At 41.5% G+C, this 17,581-nt stretch overlaps 1 protein-coding gene across 1 annotated transcript; it reads left to right on the top strand.

Annotated features, from left to right (window-relative positions):
- Positions 1-1,856: 1,856 nt before the first annotated feature.
- Positions 1,857-3,160, top strand: LOC115202750 (growth arrest and DNA damage-inducible protein GADD45 gamma-like). The gene is made up of 3 exons (XM_029766798.1): positions 1,857-2,001; positions 2,134-2,341; positions 2,444-3,160. Exons 1-3 carry the CDS (start codon positions 1,901-1,903, stop codon positions 2,555-2,557), a joined length of 423 nt encoding a protein of 140 aa, XP_029622658.1. The 5' UTR covers positions 1,857-1,900; the 3' UTR covers positions 2,558-3,160.
- The last annotated feature ends 14,421 nt before the right edge of the window (positions 3,161-17,581 follow it).

A 17,581-nucleotide genomic window follows, 5' to 3' on the forward strand; every position in this document is an offset into this window, starting at 1 on the left:
CATTCGCTCTTAGAAAAAGTCTGTTGTCTGAGTTTTGATCCAATTTAAATGTAAATAAAGTGAGCGTATGGTCAAAACTCACGACTATGAATCTTTGATAGACGTAGTCTTATCTTTAATATAGGCCACGCGCATGAGTTGCAGCCCAAGAATGAATCATTCAGAAATGTTTGGGGCATAAACACACCCAATAAATAAATATGCTGTTTTGATTAAATCATGTTATTTTGCTACACAACATAACAAACGAAATGATTAGAGCAATTAGAATAGTTCATTATTATTGGTTTATTATTAGGCAATCATTAGTTGAGAGGTTTAAATGGCCCATGTTGCAGGCAACAACAACCCATAGCTTTGAATACAGTAAGTTAACCTAATGCACAACAGTTTACAAACTTAACAGATAGGGTTCCTTGGATCAAAGTTTGATTCATCCGATAGCAGCTCAAAGACTAGGCTATTTTTGGAAGGCTCAACCTAACCTAGTTTGGCAACAGGGCAGGCGCGTGCAAGTCGATATAGGACGCATTGTTCACGAAGAAGCACATCTGCCAGACGGGGCCCCCTCCCCAGCATCGCGTGACAGGTGTTTCAGGCTCAAGCCATGGCTCGCTCTGGCGAATGACATAGCCTACTGCACATTGACCCATGGCTCAAAAGTTCTTTGTGCAGATGCAAATTAGCCAAACAACCAGATAACTTCAACTAGACTACTTTGCATTAGCAACGTTCTATTAATTTAGTAGTAGCAATCATGTTGGTTCACAGCCTAATAATAAAATAGGGCATGCAAGATGAAGTTGTGTTTGCAACTTGCAAGTTGAAACACTGTGGTCACAGTGTATATTATGCAATACAATAAAATAGGAAAAGCTGCGAGACTTCTACAATATTGCAATTTCCAAACTGTTGCGCTTGCCTCTGTTCGTTTTACCAGTCAAGGCTAGTAATGTACTCTATAACGATGTTTTATTTATAGACACACGTTTTATGTTGGCTATGCGTAATATCTGTGGCAGTCACTGGCCATTATGCACTGCATGTGCCGACTTATCTCTGCTTGTATCGTGCAGCAGAAGTTTTCTTTGTTGACCCCTTCACCTTCCCCCACCCCCACGGACAGATGGGATCTTGTTGCTATGGAGAGAGATACAGGCATCTCCAGATGCCACGCGCCTGAAGTCAGCCATGGTTTTACAAATGCAAAACAGCGGCGCGTGCCATTATCGTTTGCAAATAGGAACATTGGGCCAATTCTGTTCTCCAATACTTGCCTAATCAGCAAAATTGTATAGGCCTACAAGTTGCGAGTTATCTGGATATTAGAGTAACACAATAATATTGATTTTTTCCAGAAATCTTTCTTAATACATAAAGGTGTATGCTAAATGTATGCTAAATCTACTTGATATATCATGCATTTACTCTATTTAAATCATGAAGTATGCACCAGAAAAGTTGACCAGATTTAGATAGTATAGCGATATGTTTATGTAGTTTGGAAGACTTAAATGTGCCACTTGGATATGGGTGATTAGTATGGATATTATAGTAGGCTAATAATCTTATCATCCAAACCGACCCTGCACAAATCGGAATTAATTAATCCGTCCTGGATTAATTCATTCAGATTTGTGCAGGGTTGGATAAACGTCAGGGAGTTCTGCATTTGCATCCATTCAATCGAACGGAAGCTGCCCTGTCCTTTCTTCCGAAATTTTGTCTATAGGCACGAGCCTGCTAGGGGTCGCATGTGCATTGTCTCCCAGCAGCCAATCACAAAACGCGCGTGTGCCACGTCCCTATAAATACTAGCTGTTTCTTACAAATAGCACAAACACACTTCTGTTGAAACCTTATCAACATTTCCTCGAACTAGGCTCTTACAAACTTCAAAATGGAAGCTATTGGCAAATCTCTGAAGGAAGCTCTCAAGTCTGCCCAGTGTGAGGATCGCCTCACTGTTGGTGTCTATGAAAGTGCCAAAATAATGAATGAGTAAGTATTTTATGTACTGAATTTGTACTTTATTTAGATTTTTTAAATTTGTACATTTACTCATTACTGAAGTCACTGTGTTATTGTATGATAACATTGACTAATGAAAGTTTCTTTTTTTTATCTCAACAGTGACCCAGACAGTGTGTCTTTCTGTGTCCTGGCCACCGATGAGGAGTGGGAGTGTGACATTGCTCTCCAGATCCACTTCACCCTCATCCAGTCTTACTGTTTTGACAACGACATCAGCATTGTCAGAGTGAACGACATGCAGCTCCTGGCTGAGATTGTTGGTGACAAGGCTGGCCAGCATGAAGATGCCCACTGCTGTCTTATCACGGTATGTACTATTTCAACTCAAACCTACTTTATTGAACTATTTAATAAACCATTAATTGTGTCCATGTGACTAATGTTTCTTTCCCCTCTTGTTTGTCAACAGAACTCAGCTGATGGTTCTTGGGAGGACCCCGCTCTGGAGAAGCTGCACCTGTTCTGTGAGGAGAGCCGCGGTCTGAACGACTGGGTTCCAGAGATCACCATCCCTAAGCGCTGATCTTCTCTAGTGAGATGCTGTAAACCTTCATCCTACAAGGAAATACTCATCCTTTTACAGGATGACACTGTTTCTCATCCCTGGATACTCCTGAGGAGGATTCCGATCCAGGCAGCGCGTGGCCGGCCCGAATGGGCCCCCGTGATTTCGTCGTCTCTTGTCCAGTCCATGCCAAGATGACTTCCATTCTTTATGTGAATGAGGTCAGGTATGCCACAAGAGCGACAAACGGCCCTCATTCTTTGTGCGGATGAGGTTTGGAGAGAAAGGAGGAGCGAGTTCTGCATCCTGTGTTCCACAGAGCGAACGTCGCATGTTGAAGCACGCGCAGTAGGAGAAGAAGCGGTGCCAAGAAGAAGCATTCTTAAAAACTGACTTTTTAAAATGTCTTCTTGCTGAGCAGCATAACACCGTTGCATTCAGCGATATACTTCCCACTTTCCAGAATTGTCTTAATTCTCTGAAGGTTTCACTTTAGATGTTTTGAATATGACAAAAACTCAAAAAAGAAAGAAAACAAGAAATGTACTGTAATGCTCTGAAGGTTTTACTTTAGACATTCAATATGAGAATTTATTATCGAAAATGTTACAATGTTGAACTCCTGATTACATAAAAAACAAAAAATTAAGATATATTGCATTTGTTGTTCCATAAAATGTTTTACTGTTGAAATCCTGATTGTCAAGAACTAAGAAAGAAGATAAATGAATGAATATATTTGTTATTTTCTAAAGGTTTCACTTTATAAATGTCATGTATGACGAAATGATCAATAAAATGTTGAGCGTAATTTCTGGATCTTGAATGTTTTCTCCATACTAAAAACTAAATCAAATCAGTCTCCCAACAATAATTATTAAATAACCGTTGGCACTTGCACAGTGTTTGGTGCTCTTACCACTACCCAACACTTGTACATCCCATAGGCCTGATGTACTGTGTTCTATCCTAATTGACCTATCATCATGGCCTGTTATGTCCATGTTCATGCAGTGTCTTTGTGTACAAACTACTGCCCTTGCAGGCCCACATCTATTCTGACCACTGGAAGCATTTACCTGTGAGAGGTCTATCTTGGAATTTGTTTTTTTATTGGTATTCTATTAGGATCCCCAATAGCTGTTGCGAAAGCAGCAGCTACTCTTCCTGGGGTCCACACAAAACATGAAACATGACATAATACAGAACATTAATAGGGAAGAACAGAACTACATGAATTAAAAAATATATACTACGACTACAAGACAGCGGATTGTAGTATGTTTTTACAGCACCCCAAACCATTCTGTGATATTACGAAGGTTCAACTGAATTGACTCCCATATCTGCTATCCCTAACACACCTCTCCTCCACACATACCCACAACATACAGAGAATGAGCCTGTGTCTTAACACACAGCACTACAGCAGAACAATTGTAGTGTCTGTCACTAATCAGACGGCAAGTAACCAGATTGATTGATCAATAATACATTGATGATTAATTGTCACTTTATATCCTCAGTCACTTAAGAGTTGAGATGTGGTTGAATGACGTAATTATTCCCTTGTATGGTAATTAGGCACAACTATACACATTGATCAAATGTCCCTATAGTGTTTATGACCATGGTGCACATCATGCATACCGACTTCCAATTGCATGTTGCAGCAGGATTAGGAGAGAGTTTACCTTGGTTACTTTGAGTTTGCACCCGATTCTAACTTCTATGTTCAATGTGTGTATTTCTAGGTGTTGTGCACTGAGGACTGCCTCTAATCAGTCCTGTGGGTGCAGATTGCATGTGGCAGCTTTAGAGGCAGTGGATGGAGGATAGTGGTGTTGCTAATGTCTCTTATGGCTGTTTAAGATTCACTCAGATCCAGGGTTCTACTTTTTTACTAGAGTGGTGGTGTGTGATAGAGGAACTACCTTTGGTTGTTATGTGGACCATTGATTTTGTGACAATCATTTCACCTAAAGATGACAGAGAATAACAAAAAACAATCTTAAAAGTAATTATTCCATACACATGTCACAGCCGAACAAAACAAAGAGGAAATGTATCCAGCTTTTCACTGTGCTCTTTTGCTCTTGGAACACACAGTTTGTGAATAGCCGCCATTCATTGGAAATTCAGAACTTTCCGGGGCTTTTGTGCTTTTGGAAACAAACTCCAATGTCATTCTGGGCCAGTATGCTTCATGTCATTCTTAAGCATTGGGCCTGTATGTACTATTCAACAGCTGCCCCAGCCCTCATGCCCCAACTCTGACACTCTATCTCTGATTACCCCCCTCTCCATCTCCTCCCCCCTCAGTGGCACTCCTATCTGACCTCCAGATCTGCGGCCCTGCACTGAGCTGCCAAACGCTGCCATCAAATCAGCCCCCAAGAATGGTTTGTTTAATTAGTGGCCCAGTGCAGCATGTATGGCGGTGTGCAGCCGGGGATATTGTTCCCCGTCAGACAGCAAGCGCCTGCAGACCCAACCGAACCCCCCAAAACCTACAACCAACCCCCCTAAATCTACCCGGCAACCGGCCCACAAACACTGACTCCCTCTGCTGCCCCACATAATGAGACAGAGGAGAGGAGGAGGGAGGGAGGAGGAGGGAGGAGAAAGAGGAGGAGAAAGAGGAGGAGAGCACTGTGCCTGGCAAAAGCCAGGACTCATTCACTCCCCCCCCTCCCCTCTCCAGAACAGAGCAGTAATAGGAGTAGTAGGATGCTTTATTCACTTATCTGCACGAAGGGAGAGATTGAAGCCTAATGCAATGTTAATAGTAATACCCCCATGAGGTTCATGCACTGATATGAAAGCATGTGCTCTGCAGCTGTGCATCCCAACAGGGCTGGTGCTCTCTGGATTGCTCTATCTCTGCACTTCACAGCTGCTCTGATATGTGCAGTGTCTAATGTGCTGAGGTGGGCAGCAGAGGCTGCTTTAATTGCCCTGTGTCACAATATTTCATTATCTGTACCTCCTCAAACAACCCTGGTTGCCCCCCGTCTCAACCCGTTTTATAAGGGCTCTGTTCCATCCACATGGCTCTTCTCAAGTGTCTTTTCAACACTAATGCCCCCCTCCCTCTGCACAATGAGCTGACGACGCCCCAGGAGCAGCAGCAGCAGCAGATGGTGCTGAGGGAAGGGGATGTGATGGGGGGGTCAGATTGGGCTTCTGTTCTAGGCCGCCCTGTTTCCCAGGCTACAGCCATCGGAATCCTCCATTACCACTAGTCTGCAGGAAGTCTGTGTTTCAATTTGGTTCTATTTTTAGGGGACAGTCAATCAAGTGATTCGATTGGTATGATTAAATGGTCAGTGAATGGCCACCTTTTACTTGATAATCTTAATCCCATAAACTGCAGCTATCTCATTGCACATGATTGCAGTGGTGTAAAGTACTTATGTAAAAATACTTTAAAGTACTACTTAAGTAATTTTGGGGGGTATCTGTACTTTACTATTTATATTTTGTTGACAACTTTTACTTTTACTCCATTACATTCCTAAAGAAACGAATGTACTTTTTACTTCATACATTTTCCCAGACACCCAAATGTACTCATTACATTTTGAATGCTTAGCAGGACAGGAAATTTGTCTAATTCACACACTTATCAAGAGAACATCCCTGGTCAACCCTACTGCCTCTGATCTGGAGGACTCACTAAACACAAATGCTTTGTTTGTAAATGATGTCTGACTGTTGAAGTGTGCCCATGGTTATCGTAAAAACATATATTTTTTAATTGTGCCATCTGGTTTGCTTAATATAAGGAATTTTAAATGATTTATACTTTTACTTTTGATACTTAAGTATATTTTAGCGATTACATTTACTTTTGTATATTTAAGTATATTTGAAACCAAATTCTTTTAGACTTTTACTCAAGTATTATTTTACTGGAGTCATTTACTTTTATGGTATCTTTACTTTTACTCAAGTATGGCAATTGGGTACTTTTTCCACCACTGCATCATGCATTGCTTCTGCTTGCCATGTGCATTTATAGCATCCCAACAAGTTGTTCATCTGGATTGAACGATGTGGGTAAAGCTTTTCATCGAATCTAAAGTTGTGCTGGGGAAGTATCAAAGGAATAATACTGTTTCTGAAGTGTAACCTTAGGAATCAATGTGTTATTGCTGCTATGGTGGTGGTTGGGATGGAACTAACCATGGGGCAAAAACTGGTTGAATCAACATTGTTTCCACGTCATTTCAATCAAAAGAATGCAAAAAGAAATCAAAGGGCATTTTGTCTTTCTTTCACCCAACTCTTAACTAAAATCTAATGACATGGTGACATTTTTTGTTGATTCCACATTGAATTCACGTTAGTTGAAAACTCAAACTCAAATGTAAATCAAAGCTAGATGTTGAACTGACGTCTGTGCCCAGTGGGTAGTGGTGTCTGGAGGGATGTAAGGCTCAGCTGGCTGTGTCTGTAGTGATATGTTGTCCTCTAGTCTGTTGGCTATGCTAATATCACTTATTACCATGAACCTGCTGCTGGGGTCAGAGGACCAGAGGTCAGGACCCTAACCAATAAACGTGTGCACTCACACACACACACACACATCTCCCCTTCTCCTCAGCTGCTCATATGCAAATCACCAGTGGATGGCTTTATCCTGTTTGAATTCATAATTCATCTGATAACTAGTCATCATATAGCCAGCAGCATACCACCCTGCATCCCACTGCTGGCTTGCTTCTGAAGCTAAGCAAGGTTGGTCCTGGTCAGTCCCTGGATGGGAGACCAGATTCTGCTGGAAGTAGTGTTGGAGGGCCAGTAGGAGGCACTCTTTTGTTGAGGAGGCTATGGAGGCTGTGATCGCTAGCTGTGCTCTGAGTGCTGCCTGGGCCCTGCCTGGGCCGAGCCAGGGCCCCGAGGGGCCTACGAGGGCCCCATGGAGGGGAGGTGCTGGTCTAGGCACTGATCAGATGGCTAATGTGGTTGTGTGGTCATGTGGAGCCCCCCCAAAAAGAAAGCTCACACAAAAGATGCAGCCACAACTCTTACACCCTTGTCAAAGGGTGGGGTGTGTAGGAGGGGCACAACACAAAGGTTCCCTGAGACCCCCTTTTGTTTCGGCCCTGAAAGAATGGTGAGGTCCAGGAGCAGCTGCCGCGGCTGCAGAGGATATTTGAGACGGTCCTTTTCACAAACACAAAGTCTGGACCAGAGAGTGTGCAGGGTGGAGGGGTGCAGGGGAGGAGGGGGGGGGATAGAGTAGAGGGCGGGTGGGGCATTTGTGTACAAAACGAAAGGCACACTTTGACAGGACAACGTGGGCTCTCCTTTGAAAGGAGAGAGCAGAGGGATGGGTGGGGCTGCTACTATGGGTTGGGTTGGAAGAGAAAGAGCCCATAAAGTTCACAGGCGTTAACGCGAGCCCATCAGTCACAGCACAAAGGAGTCCCAGAGGGCAGCCATATGGGCGAAGGAATCTCATCTGTTCAGGGATCACTATCACCAGTCTAGTAGAGGCAGGCCTTTACTAAGCAACAGCAGCTCAGTCCTGGCTCTGCACTCATTGCACTCCCCAACCATAACAAAGATCACTGGTTCTGATTGGATGTGGATGGAGTGTTTCAATGCTCTTGGTGAAGCTTCTCTTCAATAAGTTGAGTGTAGCTATGGTAGGGCATTTCTTGTTTTAATGGTCCTCCTTTTGAATTAGTTGAAGTGAGCTTGTAGTCTTAAAAAGTAATGGAAGCAGTTGTAGTTTTTCCTATTTAGCCATTTTAAAGTTGCATACCCCATGCAGATCTATCCAGTAGATCATATTAGCTCTATTGTAGATCATGTTAGCTGTACCTGAGTTTGTGACATTGATTTGAATCTTTAGATTGTAGTGTCTCCATTACACTATTAGGAAAACATTGAGGAATGGCTTATCTGTTATCTGACTATATGACGTTTTATTTTCAGTACACTGCTCGAACAAACTCAATAATATGCAGGTGAATGTTGAAAACTCTGTTCTATTTGCACAATAAACTGGCCACATTTTTATTTATTTAACTAAACGAGTCAGTTAAGAACAAATTCTTATTAATAATGACAGCCTAGGAACAGTGGGTTAACTGCCTTGTTCAGGGGCAAAATGACAGATGTTTTACATTGTCAGCTCAGGGATTCGATCTAATCAACCTTTCGGTTACTGACCCAACACTCTAACCACTAGGCTACCTGCCACCCCATACTGTGACATCTGACTCAGAAAACACACCACAATTCAGATGATTGTTCACCTCCCTTGCTGACTAGATCTGAGATGTGTGAGAGCTGCTTTCTAGTAGTCAACATCAAGTGCTGCAGATATCGCAAAGTCCACTTTGCTGCTTCCCTCTGGTGTTGAATCAGAGAACTGTCTGCTACAACTGACTATGGGGCAACAGTGCCACCTATTGGACAAAAATAACACAGACACTATAATTACATTACTGCTCAGCTAAACCTCTATAATTTTACTGCATTTACACAGCTTTTGTTTGTTTTACAGAACGTTGCCTCCCAAATAAAAGCTAAGCATTTTAAGCCATTCCATTAGAAATTATTGATTTTAGCACCAGTTATCCATGCATATTGTGTATACCATATGATGTTGAGTGGGGGTCATTTTAATGTGACCATGAGCTCATGAGCTCAGAGATGTAAGGAGAAGAAGAGTCTCATCTCAATAAGCCGTCAGTAATATCAGACTGGCTTAAGGTACATTGGACAGGAAATGGCAGACCCGGACACTTCCCGTGTCAAATGAATCACCAACAGTGAGGAAGAGGAATGGATGGATTTTCCACACTGCTGTTTACAGAGACAAGACTACAGGCCTGTGGTTGTAGCTCTGAGAGACCTGCTGAGACATGATGAGGTTGCCATCTATATTACAGTCTGCTGAAGACAGAGGGTAAACTTCGCAGCAGAGTCGCTTGCTTGGAGGAAAACTGGCAATGAGTTTAGGAGAAGATGGACGAATTTGAATATCGATGAGAGCTATATCTGGGCAAATATATTTATACAGATTAGTTCAAGGCAGAGGATACAGTTGAAGTCGGAAGTTTACATACGCCTTAGCCAAATGCATTTAAACTCAGCTTTTCACAATTCCTGACATTTAATCCTAGTAAATATTCCCTGTTTTAGGTCAGTTAGGATCACCACTTTATTTTAAGAATGTGAAATGTCAGAATAATAGTAGAGAGAATGATTTATTTCAGTTTTGATTTCTTTCACCACATTCCCAGTGGGTCAGAAGTTTACATACACTCAATTAGTATTTGGTAGCACTGTCTTTAAATTGTTTAACTTGGGTCAAACATTTTGGGTAGCCTTCCACAAGCTTCCCAAAATAAGTTGGATGAATTTTGGCCCATTCCTCCTGACAGAGCTGGTGTAACTGAGTCAGGTTTGTAGGCCTCCTTGCTCGCATACGCTTTTTCAGTTCTGCCCACACATTTTCTATAGGATTGAGGTCAGGGCTTTATGATGGCCACTCCAATACCTTGACTTTGTTGCCCTTAAGCCATTTTGCCACAACTTTGGAAGTATGCTTTGGGTCATTGTCCATTTGGAAGACCCATTTGCGACCAAGCTTTAACTTCCTGAATGATGTCTTGAGATGTTGCTTCAATATATCCACATCATTTCCTACCTCATGATGCCATCTATTTTGTGAAGTGCGCCAGTCCCTCCTGCAGCAAAGCACCTCCACAACATGATGCTGCCACACCCGTCCTTCACGGTTGGGATGGTGTTCTTCGGCTTGCAAGCCTCCCCCTTTTTCCTCCAAACATAATGATGGTCATTATAGGCAAACAGTTCTATTTTTGTTTCATCAGATCAGAGGACATTTCTCCAAAAATTACGATCTTTGTCCCCATGTGCAGTTGCCAACCGAAGTCTGTCTTTTTTATGGCAGTTTCGGAGCAGTGGCTTTTTCCTTGCTGAGCGGCCTGTCAGGTTGTCAATATAGGACTCATTTTACTGTGGATATAGATACTTTTGTACCTGTTTCCGCCAACATCTTCACAAGGTCCTTTGCTGTTGTTCTGGGATTGATTTGCCCTTTTCGCACCAAAGTACGTTCATCTCTAGGAGACAGAACAAGTCTCCTTCCTGAGCGGTATGATGGCTGCGTGGTCCCATGGTGTTTATACTTGCGTACTATTGTTTGTACAGATGAACGTGGTAGCTTCAGGCATTTGGACATTTCTCCCAAGGATGAACCAGACTTGTGGAGGTCTACTTTTTTTCTGAGGTCTTGGCTGATTTCTTTTGATTTTCCCATGATGTCAAGAAAAGAGGCACTGAGTTTGAAGGTAGGCCTTGAAATACATCCACAGGTACACATATCAGTTTTTGTTTATAGAAATATACCATTTTGGTACAATGATTCTCCCATGTGGTCAAACACACGGCCAACCGATTTCACCAAGATGGGCAACAACATTTTCCAGTAACATTCCAATAATAAGTCACTCTTGTAAACACCTGGGTTCAAATATGATTTGAGTGCACAATTCTGATAAAACAAATACCAAACACATTCATTTGGAAATAGAGCAATTAGTAATGCCAGAAGCTTTACTGAACTTTTCACTTTGGCTAGCTTAGGCCAAAGATACAATCTTCGGCAAAATCATTCGCATAGAGATTCCTGCTAAAATATTATTTGAAGATGAGGGAGGATGAGAGAGGATGTATGAAATGCATTTGTGAGCTTGCTCATGTTTGTGAGAAAGAGAATTGTAATGAGTTGCCTTAGAACAAGCATTTAGGTTTAGGGTTGTAGTTCTAGAAATACATATCTAGATAGAGATTGCCTTAGAACAAGCATTTAGGTTTAGGGTTGTAGTTCTAGAAATACATATCTAGATAGAGATTGCCTTAGAACAAGCATTTAGGTTTAGGGTTGTAGTTCTAGAAATACATATCTAGATAGAGATTGCCTTAGAACAAGCATTTAGGTTTAGGGTTGTAGTTCTAGAAATACATATCTAGATAGAGATTGCCTTAGAACAAGCATTTAGGTTTAGGGTTGTAGTTCTAGAAATACTCTTATAAAGAGTACACTAAATAAAAATAACTATTGTTTTCAAACCACTCACTCGTCAATAAGGAGGTCACTGAAAGTAAAATTCAAAAGGATGTCAATTAGCCTATCAGAAGCTTCTAAAGCCATGACATTTTCTGGAATTTACAGGCACAGTCAACTTAGTGTATGTAAACTTCTGACCCACTGGAATTGTGATACAGTGAATTATAAGTGAAATTATCTGTCTGTAAACAATTGCTGGAAAAATGACTTGTGTTATGCACAAAGTAGATGTCCTAACCGACTTGCCAAAAGTATAGTTTGTTAACAATACATTTTTGGAGTGGTTGAAAAACGAGTTTTAATGACTCCAACCTAAGTGTATGTAAACTTCCGACTTCAACTGTACATGTGATTGATGTGTTTGATGGCTTAATCCCACAAAGAACTAGAAGTCAAGTTTAACTCTTCACCTGTACCACATATGAATGGACAGACTCTGCCTAACATAAAAGACTCAAATGTGGTTGACTAACTTTCCTATTATTTATCTGTCAACAATTCTTCTGAAGTGAGTCCAAGAGCGTATGTATGTGTATGTGTGCAGCTAAGACACAAATGAAAGCATGTTACGTCAATGTGCGTGTCATCACAATCATGCCTTTAGCATGTTTTTGGGCTGCTCAAGGCATTCCAATGCTCTGACTATGATGCTACAGAAAAGAGAGAACGTCAGTAATTCATCACATTCATCATCACTGCAGTAGGAGGAGAAGACAACCCAAGGTTGCTCTTAGGGGTGTTGCTGTGTCTGAACTGGTGATCGCTGGCTGCATTTATTTCATGCTGGGCTTATGTCCACCCCAGTTCCCATGCCAACACAAGGCTAGGTAGCAGCCCCCTCCTCCCTCACAGTCCCTCCGCTCAGCAGATAGATGCAATGGAAGTCATTTCAGAGAGAATTAACACAGGAGGCTAATACTTCCACAGAGCAAATTGGATTTCTGCGCTCGGCTGCATCCAGAGTATCACTGTATTACACCGGACCAAAGTCTCTCCCCTCCAGGTCTGAAAACGATGTGAATGGCACACATGGGACTGGAGCATGGCATTTGACCACAATTTGACACCTACTGTACTGATGGCCTCAGGCTGTACATACGGTTTACAAGATGTACGTGTAGACTGGCCAAACCAGCCATGTCAGCAAATCAGCAGTCTCAGTGTACAGTATTGGCATTCTGTTTTTATTTAGTGAGAACAGAAGCCTCTGGCCCTCATAACACTGTGTGTGTGTGTGTGTGTGTGTGTGTGTGTGTGTGTGTGTGTGTGTGTGTGTGTGTGTGTGTGTGTGTGTGTGTGTGTGCGTGCGTGCGCTAACTGTACATCAGTGCGTGTCTGTTTAAGTCCGTAAATGATTCTCTGTCAAGTAATTTGTCAAATATTTTCCCAGTTATTGTCATTCACGTCTACCATTCTCAAAATTCACGCATAATCTAACAAATGAGACTTTATGCTAATTCCTTATGACTCAATTATGTTAAAAGCCTGGTTTGACTGACAGACATAATTACAGTCATAACGTTGGCTGAGATATTACCAGCAAATTACTCTGTAATGAATATCAAAGCCTGGTTCCCGCTAGATGAAGGCAGGCTAGGATGAGTAAATAAACGTTCATGTGTTTGCAGTGATGAGCTGCATGTGCCCCAAAGCAGTGCTAGGACACCAGAGAGGTCCATGCTGAATGATTTAGCTGAAATAGTTCAAACTAAGGATTTGATTTGATGTGTACAGAAAGACAAGCAAGATAATTTACCCTAAAAGTCAGGGAACTGTTTTCCTGTGTTAGGTAATACTGAGTCATCATAATAATTGTGTCCATATCAACATATATCGTTTATTTGTTTACATAATTCTACACATGTGAAGGTCAAAATGATCAGTACTTACTGTTACTACTTGTGTCAGTCCATTCATGCAGATGACAACTCATGTATAAATGTTTCTCTTACATATAATTCCACATCAAAGATCAAACTGAAGTTGCCAATGTAGAATAAGACCAATGTTACAACAACCTATTTATAAAGTATTTCCGTTTAAGGGCCTTCAGAGTCTGTTGCAGTAAAGTTCCTTCTCCCTTCACCATTATAGTATCTAGCATTGTTCTGTCGATATGCTGTGGTGTTCTGGGCAGCGCATTGAGACCTATGATGAATGTATTCAAAATACATTTAAAGTTGTTGCATATTTTATGCTCCTCAGATTAATTATACAGTGATGGTCTATTGTTATGATAGTGAAACACAGCCTGTCATTTGCAGTGAGGAATGTTGCTCAACGCTGCTATTTGCACAGCTGCAGGGGTCATAAATTAATCCAGAAACACAAACACATTAGCTCAACTCTTTCATCACATTCTCAAACAAGGTAGCGTGATATCCTCCTCTCCTGTAGTGGATGAGAATGAATAACTCTCTCTCTCTCTCTCTCTCTCTCTCTCTCTTTCTCTCTCTGCAATGGGAGATACCAGTCTCGGCATATCTTGTGTGTGTGTGCATATACATGTGCAGACATGAATAAACAGTTGCTACAATGCTGCTGCTGCCTTGCTCCTGATAACCAGGGCCGGCCCTAGCCTTTTGGGGGTCCTAAGCGAGATTGGGTGAGGGGGCCCCCCACCTCACAGGCAAATTGTTTTAGTGGTACCCTCTTGACAGCAGAGAGAAAATGTTTAGTTTTAAAGTTAATTTCCTGCAATTCTATACATTTTGCCTTGCGGTGTAGAGAAAACGTTGCAGCTTTAAAGCAAGCTTTCTGCCGTTCCACACATTTTGCTATGACTTATGTTATGTTAATGTGATATCTGAGTGAGAGTGACTAAAAAAATCAAGGGTGGCCCCACGGAGGTCAGGTCCCCTGGGCACATGCCCTAAGTGGCCGGTCAGTATTCGGCAATGATTACTACAGGTTTAGATAGCTGGCTAGATGAATTTACTAATCTAAAAATTGTCAGCTGATATGGCTAATTGAGTGACTGTCAGTGACTGACATTTAAAGAGAAAAACTGTTGCTGCACAACCAAATATCACAATTGCAACTTGTGGATTCTACTATTGTAATTCTCAACAGTAAGTAGAGCCCCCGACTGAGTCGCTAATATATATACAGTTGAAGTCGGAAGTTTACATACACCTTAGACAAACACATTTTAACTCAGTTTTCACAATTCCTGACATTTAATCCTGGTAAATATTTCCTGTCTTAGGATCACCACTTTATTTTAAGAATGTGAAATGTCAGAATAATAGTAGAGAGAATGATGTATTTCCGCTTTTATTTCTTTCATCACATTCCCAGAGGGTCAGAAGTTTACATACACTCAATTAGTATTTGGTAGCATTGCCTTTAAATTGTTTAACTTGGGTCAAACATTTTGGGTAGCCATCCACAAGCTTCCCACAATAAGTTGGATGAATTTTGGCCCATTCCTCCTGACAGAGCTGGTGTAACTGAGTCAGGTTTGTAGGCCTCCTTGCTCGCTCGCACACACTTTTTCAGTTCTGCCCACAGATTTTCTATAGGATTGAGGTCAGGGCATTGCGATGGCCACTCCAATACCTTGACTTTGTTGTCCTTAAGTCATTTTGCCACAACTTTGGAAGTCTGCTTTGTGTCATTGTCCATTTGGAAGACCCACTTCCTGAATGATGTCTTGAGATGTTGCTTCAATATATACACATACTTTTCCTACCTCATGATGCCATCTATTTTGTGAAGTACACCAGTCCCTCCTGCAGCAGAGCACTCCCACAACATGATGCTGCCACCCCCATGCTTTACGGTTGGGATGGTGTTCTTCGGCTTGCAAGCCTCCCCCTTTTTCCTCCAAACATAACGATGGTCATTATGGCCAAACAGTTCTATTTTTGTTTCATCAGACTATAGGACATTTCTCCAGAAAGCACGATCTTTGTCCCCATGTGCAGTTGCCAACTGTAGTCTGTCTTTTTTATGGCGGTTTCGGAGCAGTGGCTTCTTCCTTGCTGAGCGTCCTTTCAGGTTGTCAATATAGGACTCGTTTTACTGTGGATATAGATACTTTTGTACCTGTTTCCTCCAGCATCTTCACAAGGTCCTTTGCTGTTGTTCTGGGATTGATTTGCCCTTTTGTACCAAAGTACTAGAAGACAGAACACGTCTCCTTCCTGAGCGGTATGACGGCTGCGTGGTCCCATGGTGTTTATACTTGCGTACTATTGTTTGTACAGATGAACGTGGTACCTTCAGGTGTTTGGAAATTGCTCCCAATGATGAATCAAACTTGTGGAGGTCTAGAATTATTTTCTGAGGTCTTGGCTGATTTCTTTTGATTTTCCCATGATGTCAAGCAAAGATACACTGAGTTCGAAGGTAGACCTTGAAATACATCCACGGGTACTCCTCAAATTGACTCAAATGATGTCAATTAGCCTATCAGAAGCTTCTAAAGCCATGACATCATTTTCTGCAATTTTCCAAGCTGTTTACAGGCACAGTCAACTTCTGACCCACTGGAATTGTGATACAGTGAATTATAAGTGAAAAAATCTGTCTGTAAACAATTGTTGGAAAAATTACTTGTGTCATGCACAAGGTAGATGTCCTAACCGACTTGCCAAAACAATAGTTTGTTTACAAGACATTTGTTCAGTGGTTGAAAAACGAGTTTTAAAGATTCCAATCTAAGTGTATGTAAACTTCCGACTTCAAATATAAATACTGTATACACTGAGTATACAAAACATTAAGGACACCTACTCTTTCCATGACAGACTGACCAGGTGAATCCAGGTGAAAGCTATGATCCCTCGTTGATGTCACTTGTTAATTGAATACACCACCGTTGAAAAGTTTGGGGTCACTTAGAAATGTCCTTGTTTTTGAAAGAAAAGCACATTTTTTGTCCATTAAAATAACATAGAATTGATCAGAAATACAGTGTAGATATTGTTATTGTTGTAAATGATTATTGTAGCTGGAAACGGCAGATATCTACATAGGCGTACAGAGGCCCATTATCAGCAACCATCACTCCTGTGTTCCAATGGCACGTTGTGTTAGCTAATCCAAGTTTATCATTTTAAAAGGCTACTTGATCATTAGAAAACCCTTTTGCAATTATGTTAGCTGAAAACTGTTGTTCTGATTATAGAAGCAATAAAACTGGCCTTCTATAGACTAGTTGAGTATCTGGAGCATCAGCATTTGTGGGTTCGATTACAGGCTCAAAATGGCCAGAAACAAAGGACTTTCTTCTGAAACTCGTCAGTCTATTCTTGTTCTGAGAAATGAAGGCTATTCTATGTGAGAAATTGCCAAGAAACTGAAGATCTCGTACAACGCTGTACTCCCTTCACAGAACAGCGCAAACTGCTTCTAACAGAATAGAAAGAGTAGTGGGAGGCCCCGGTGCACAACTGAGCAAGAGGACAAGTACATTAGAGTGTCTAGTTTGAGAAACAGACACCTCACAAGTCCTCAACTGGCAGCTTCATTAAATAGTACCCGCAAAACACCAGTCTCAACGTCAACAGTGAAGAGGCGACTCTGGGATGCTGGCCTTTCTGTGTTCTTTTGCCCATCTTAATCTTTTATTTTTATTGGCCAGTCTGAGATATGGCTTTTTCTTTGCAACTCTGCCTAGAATGCCAGCATCCCGGAGTCGCCTCTTCACTGTTGACATTGAGACTGGTGTTTTGCGGGTACTATTTAATAAAGCTACCTGTCAAAAGTTTGGACACACCAACTCATTCAAGGGTTTTTCTTTATTTTGAATAATAGTGAAGACATCAGAACTATGAACACATATGGAATCATGTAGTAACCAAAAAAGTGTTAAACAAATCAAAATATATTTTAGCTTCTTCAAAGTAGCCACCCTTTGCCTTGATGACAACTTTGCACACTCTTGGCATTCTCTCAACCAGCTTCATGAGGAATGC

The sequence above is a fragment of the Salmo trutta genome, chromosome 12 (genome assembly GCF_901001165.1).
Source record: "Salmo trutta chromosome 12, fSalTru1.1, whole genome shotgun sequence".
Lineage (NCBI taxonomy): Eukaryota > Metazoa > Chordata > Actinopteri > Salmoniformes > Salmonidae > Salmo > Salmo trutta.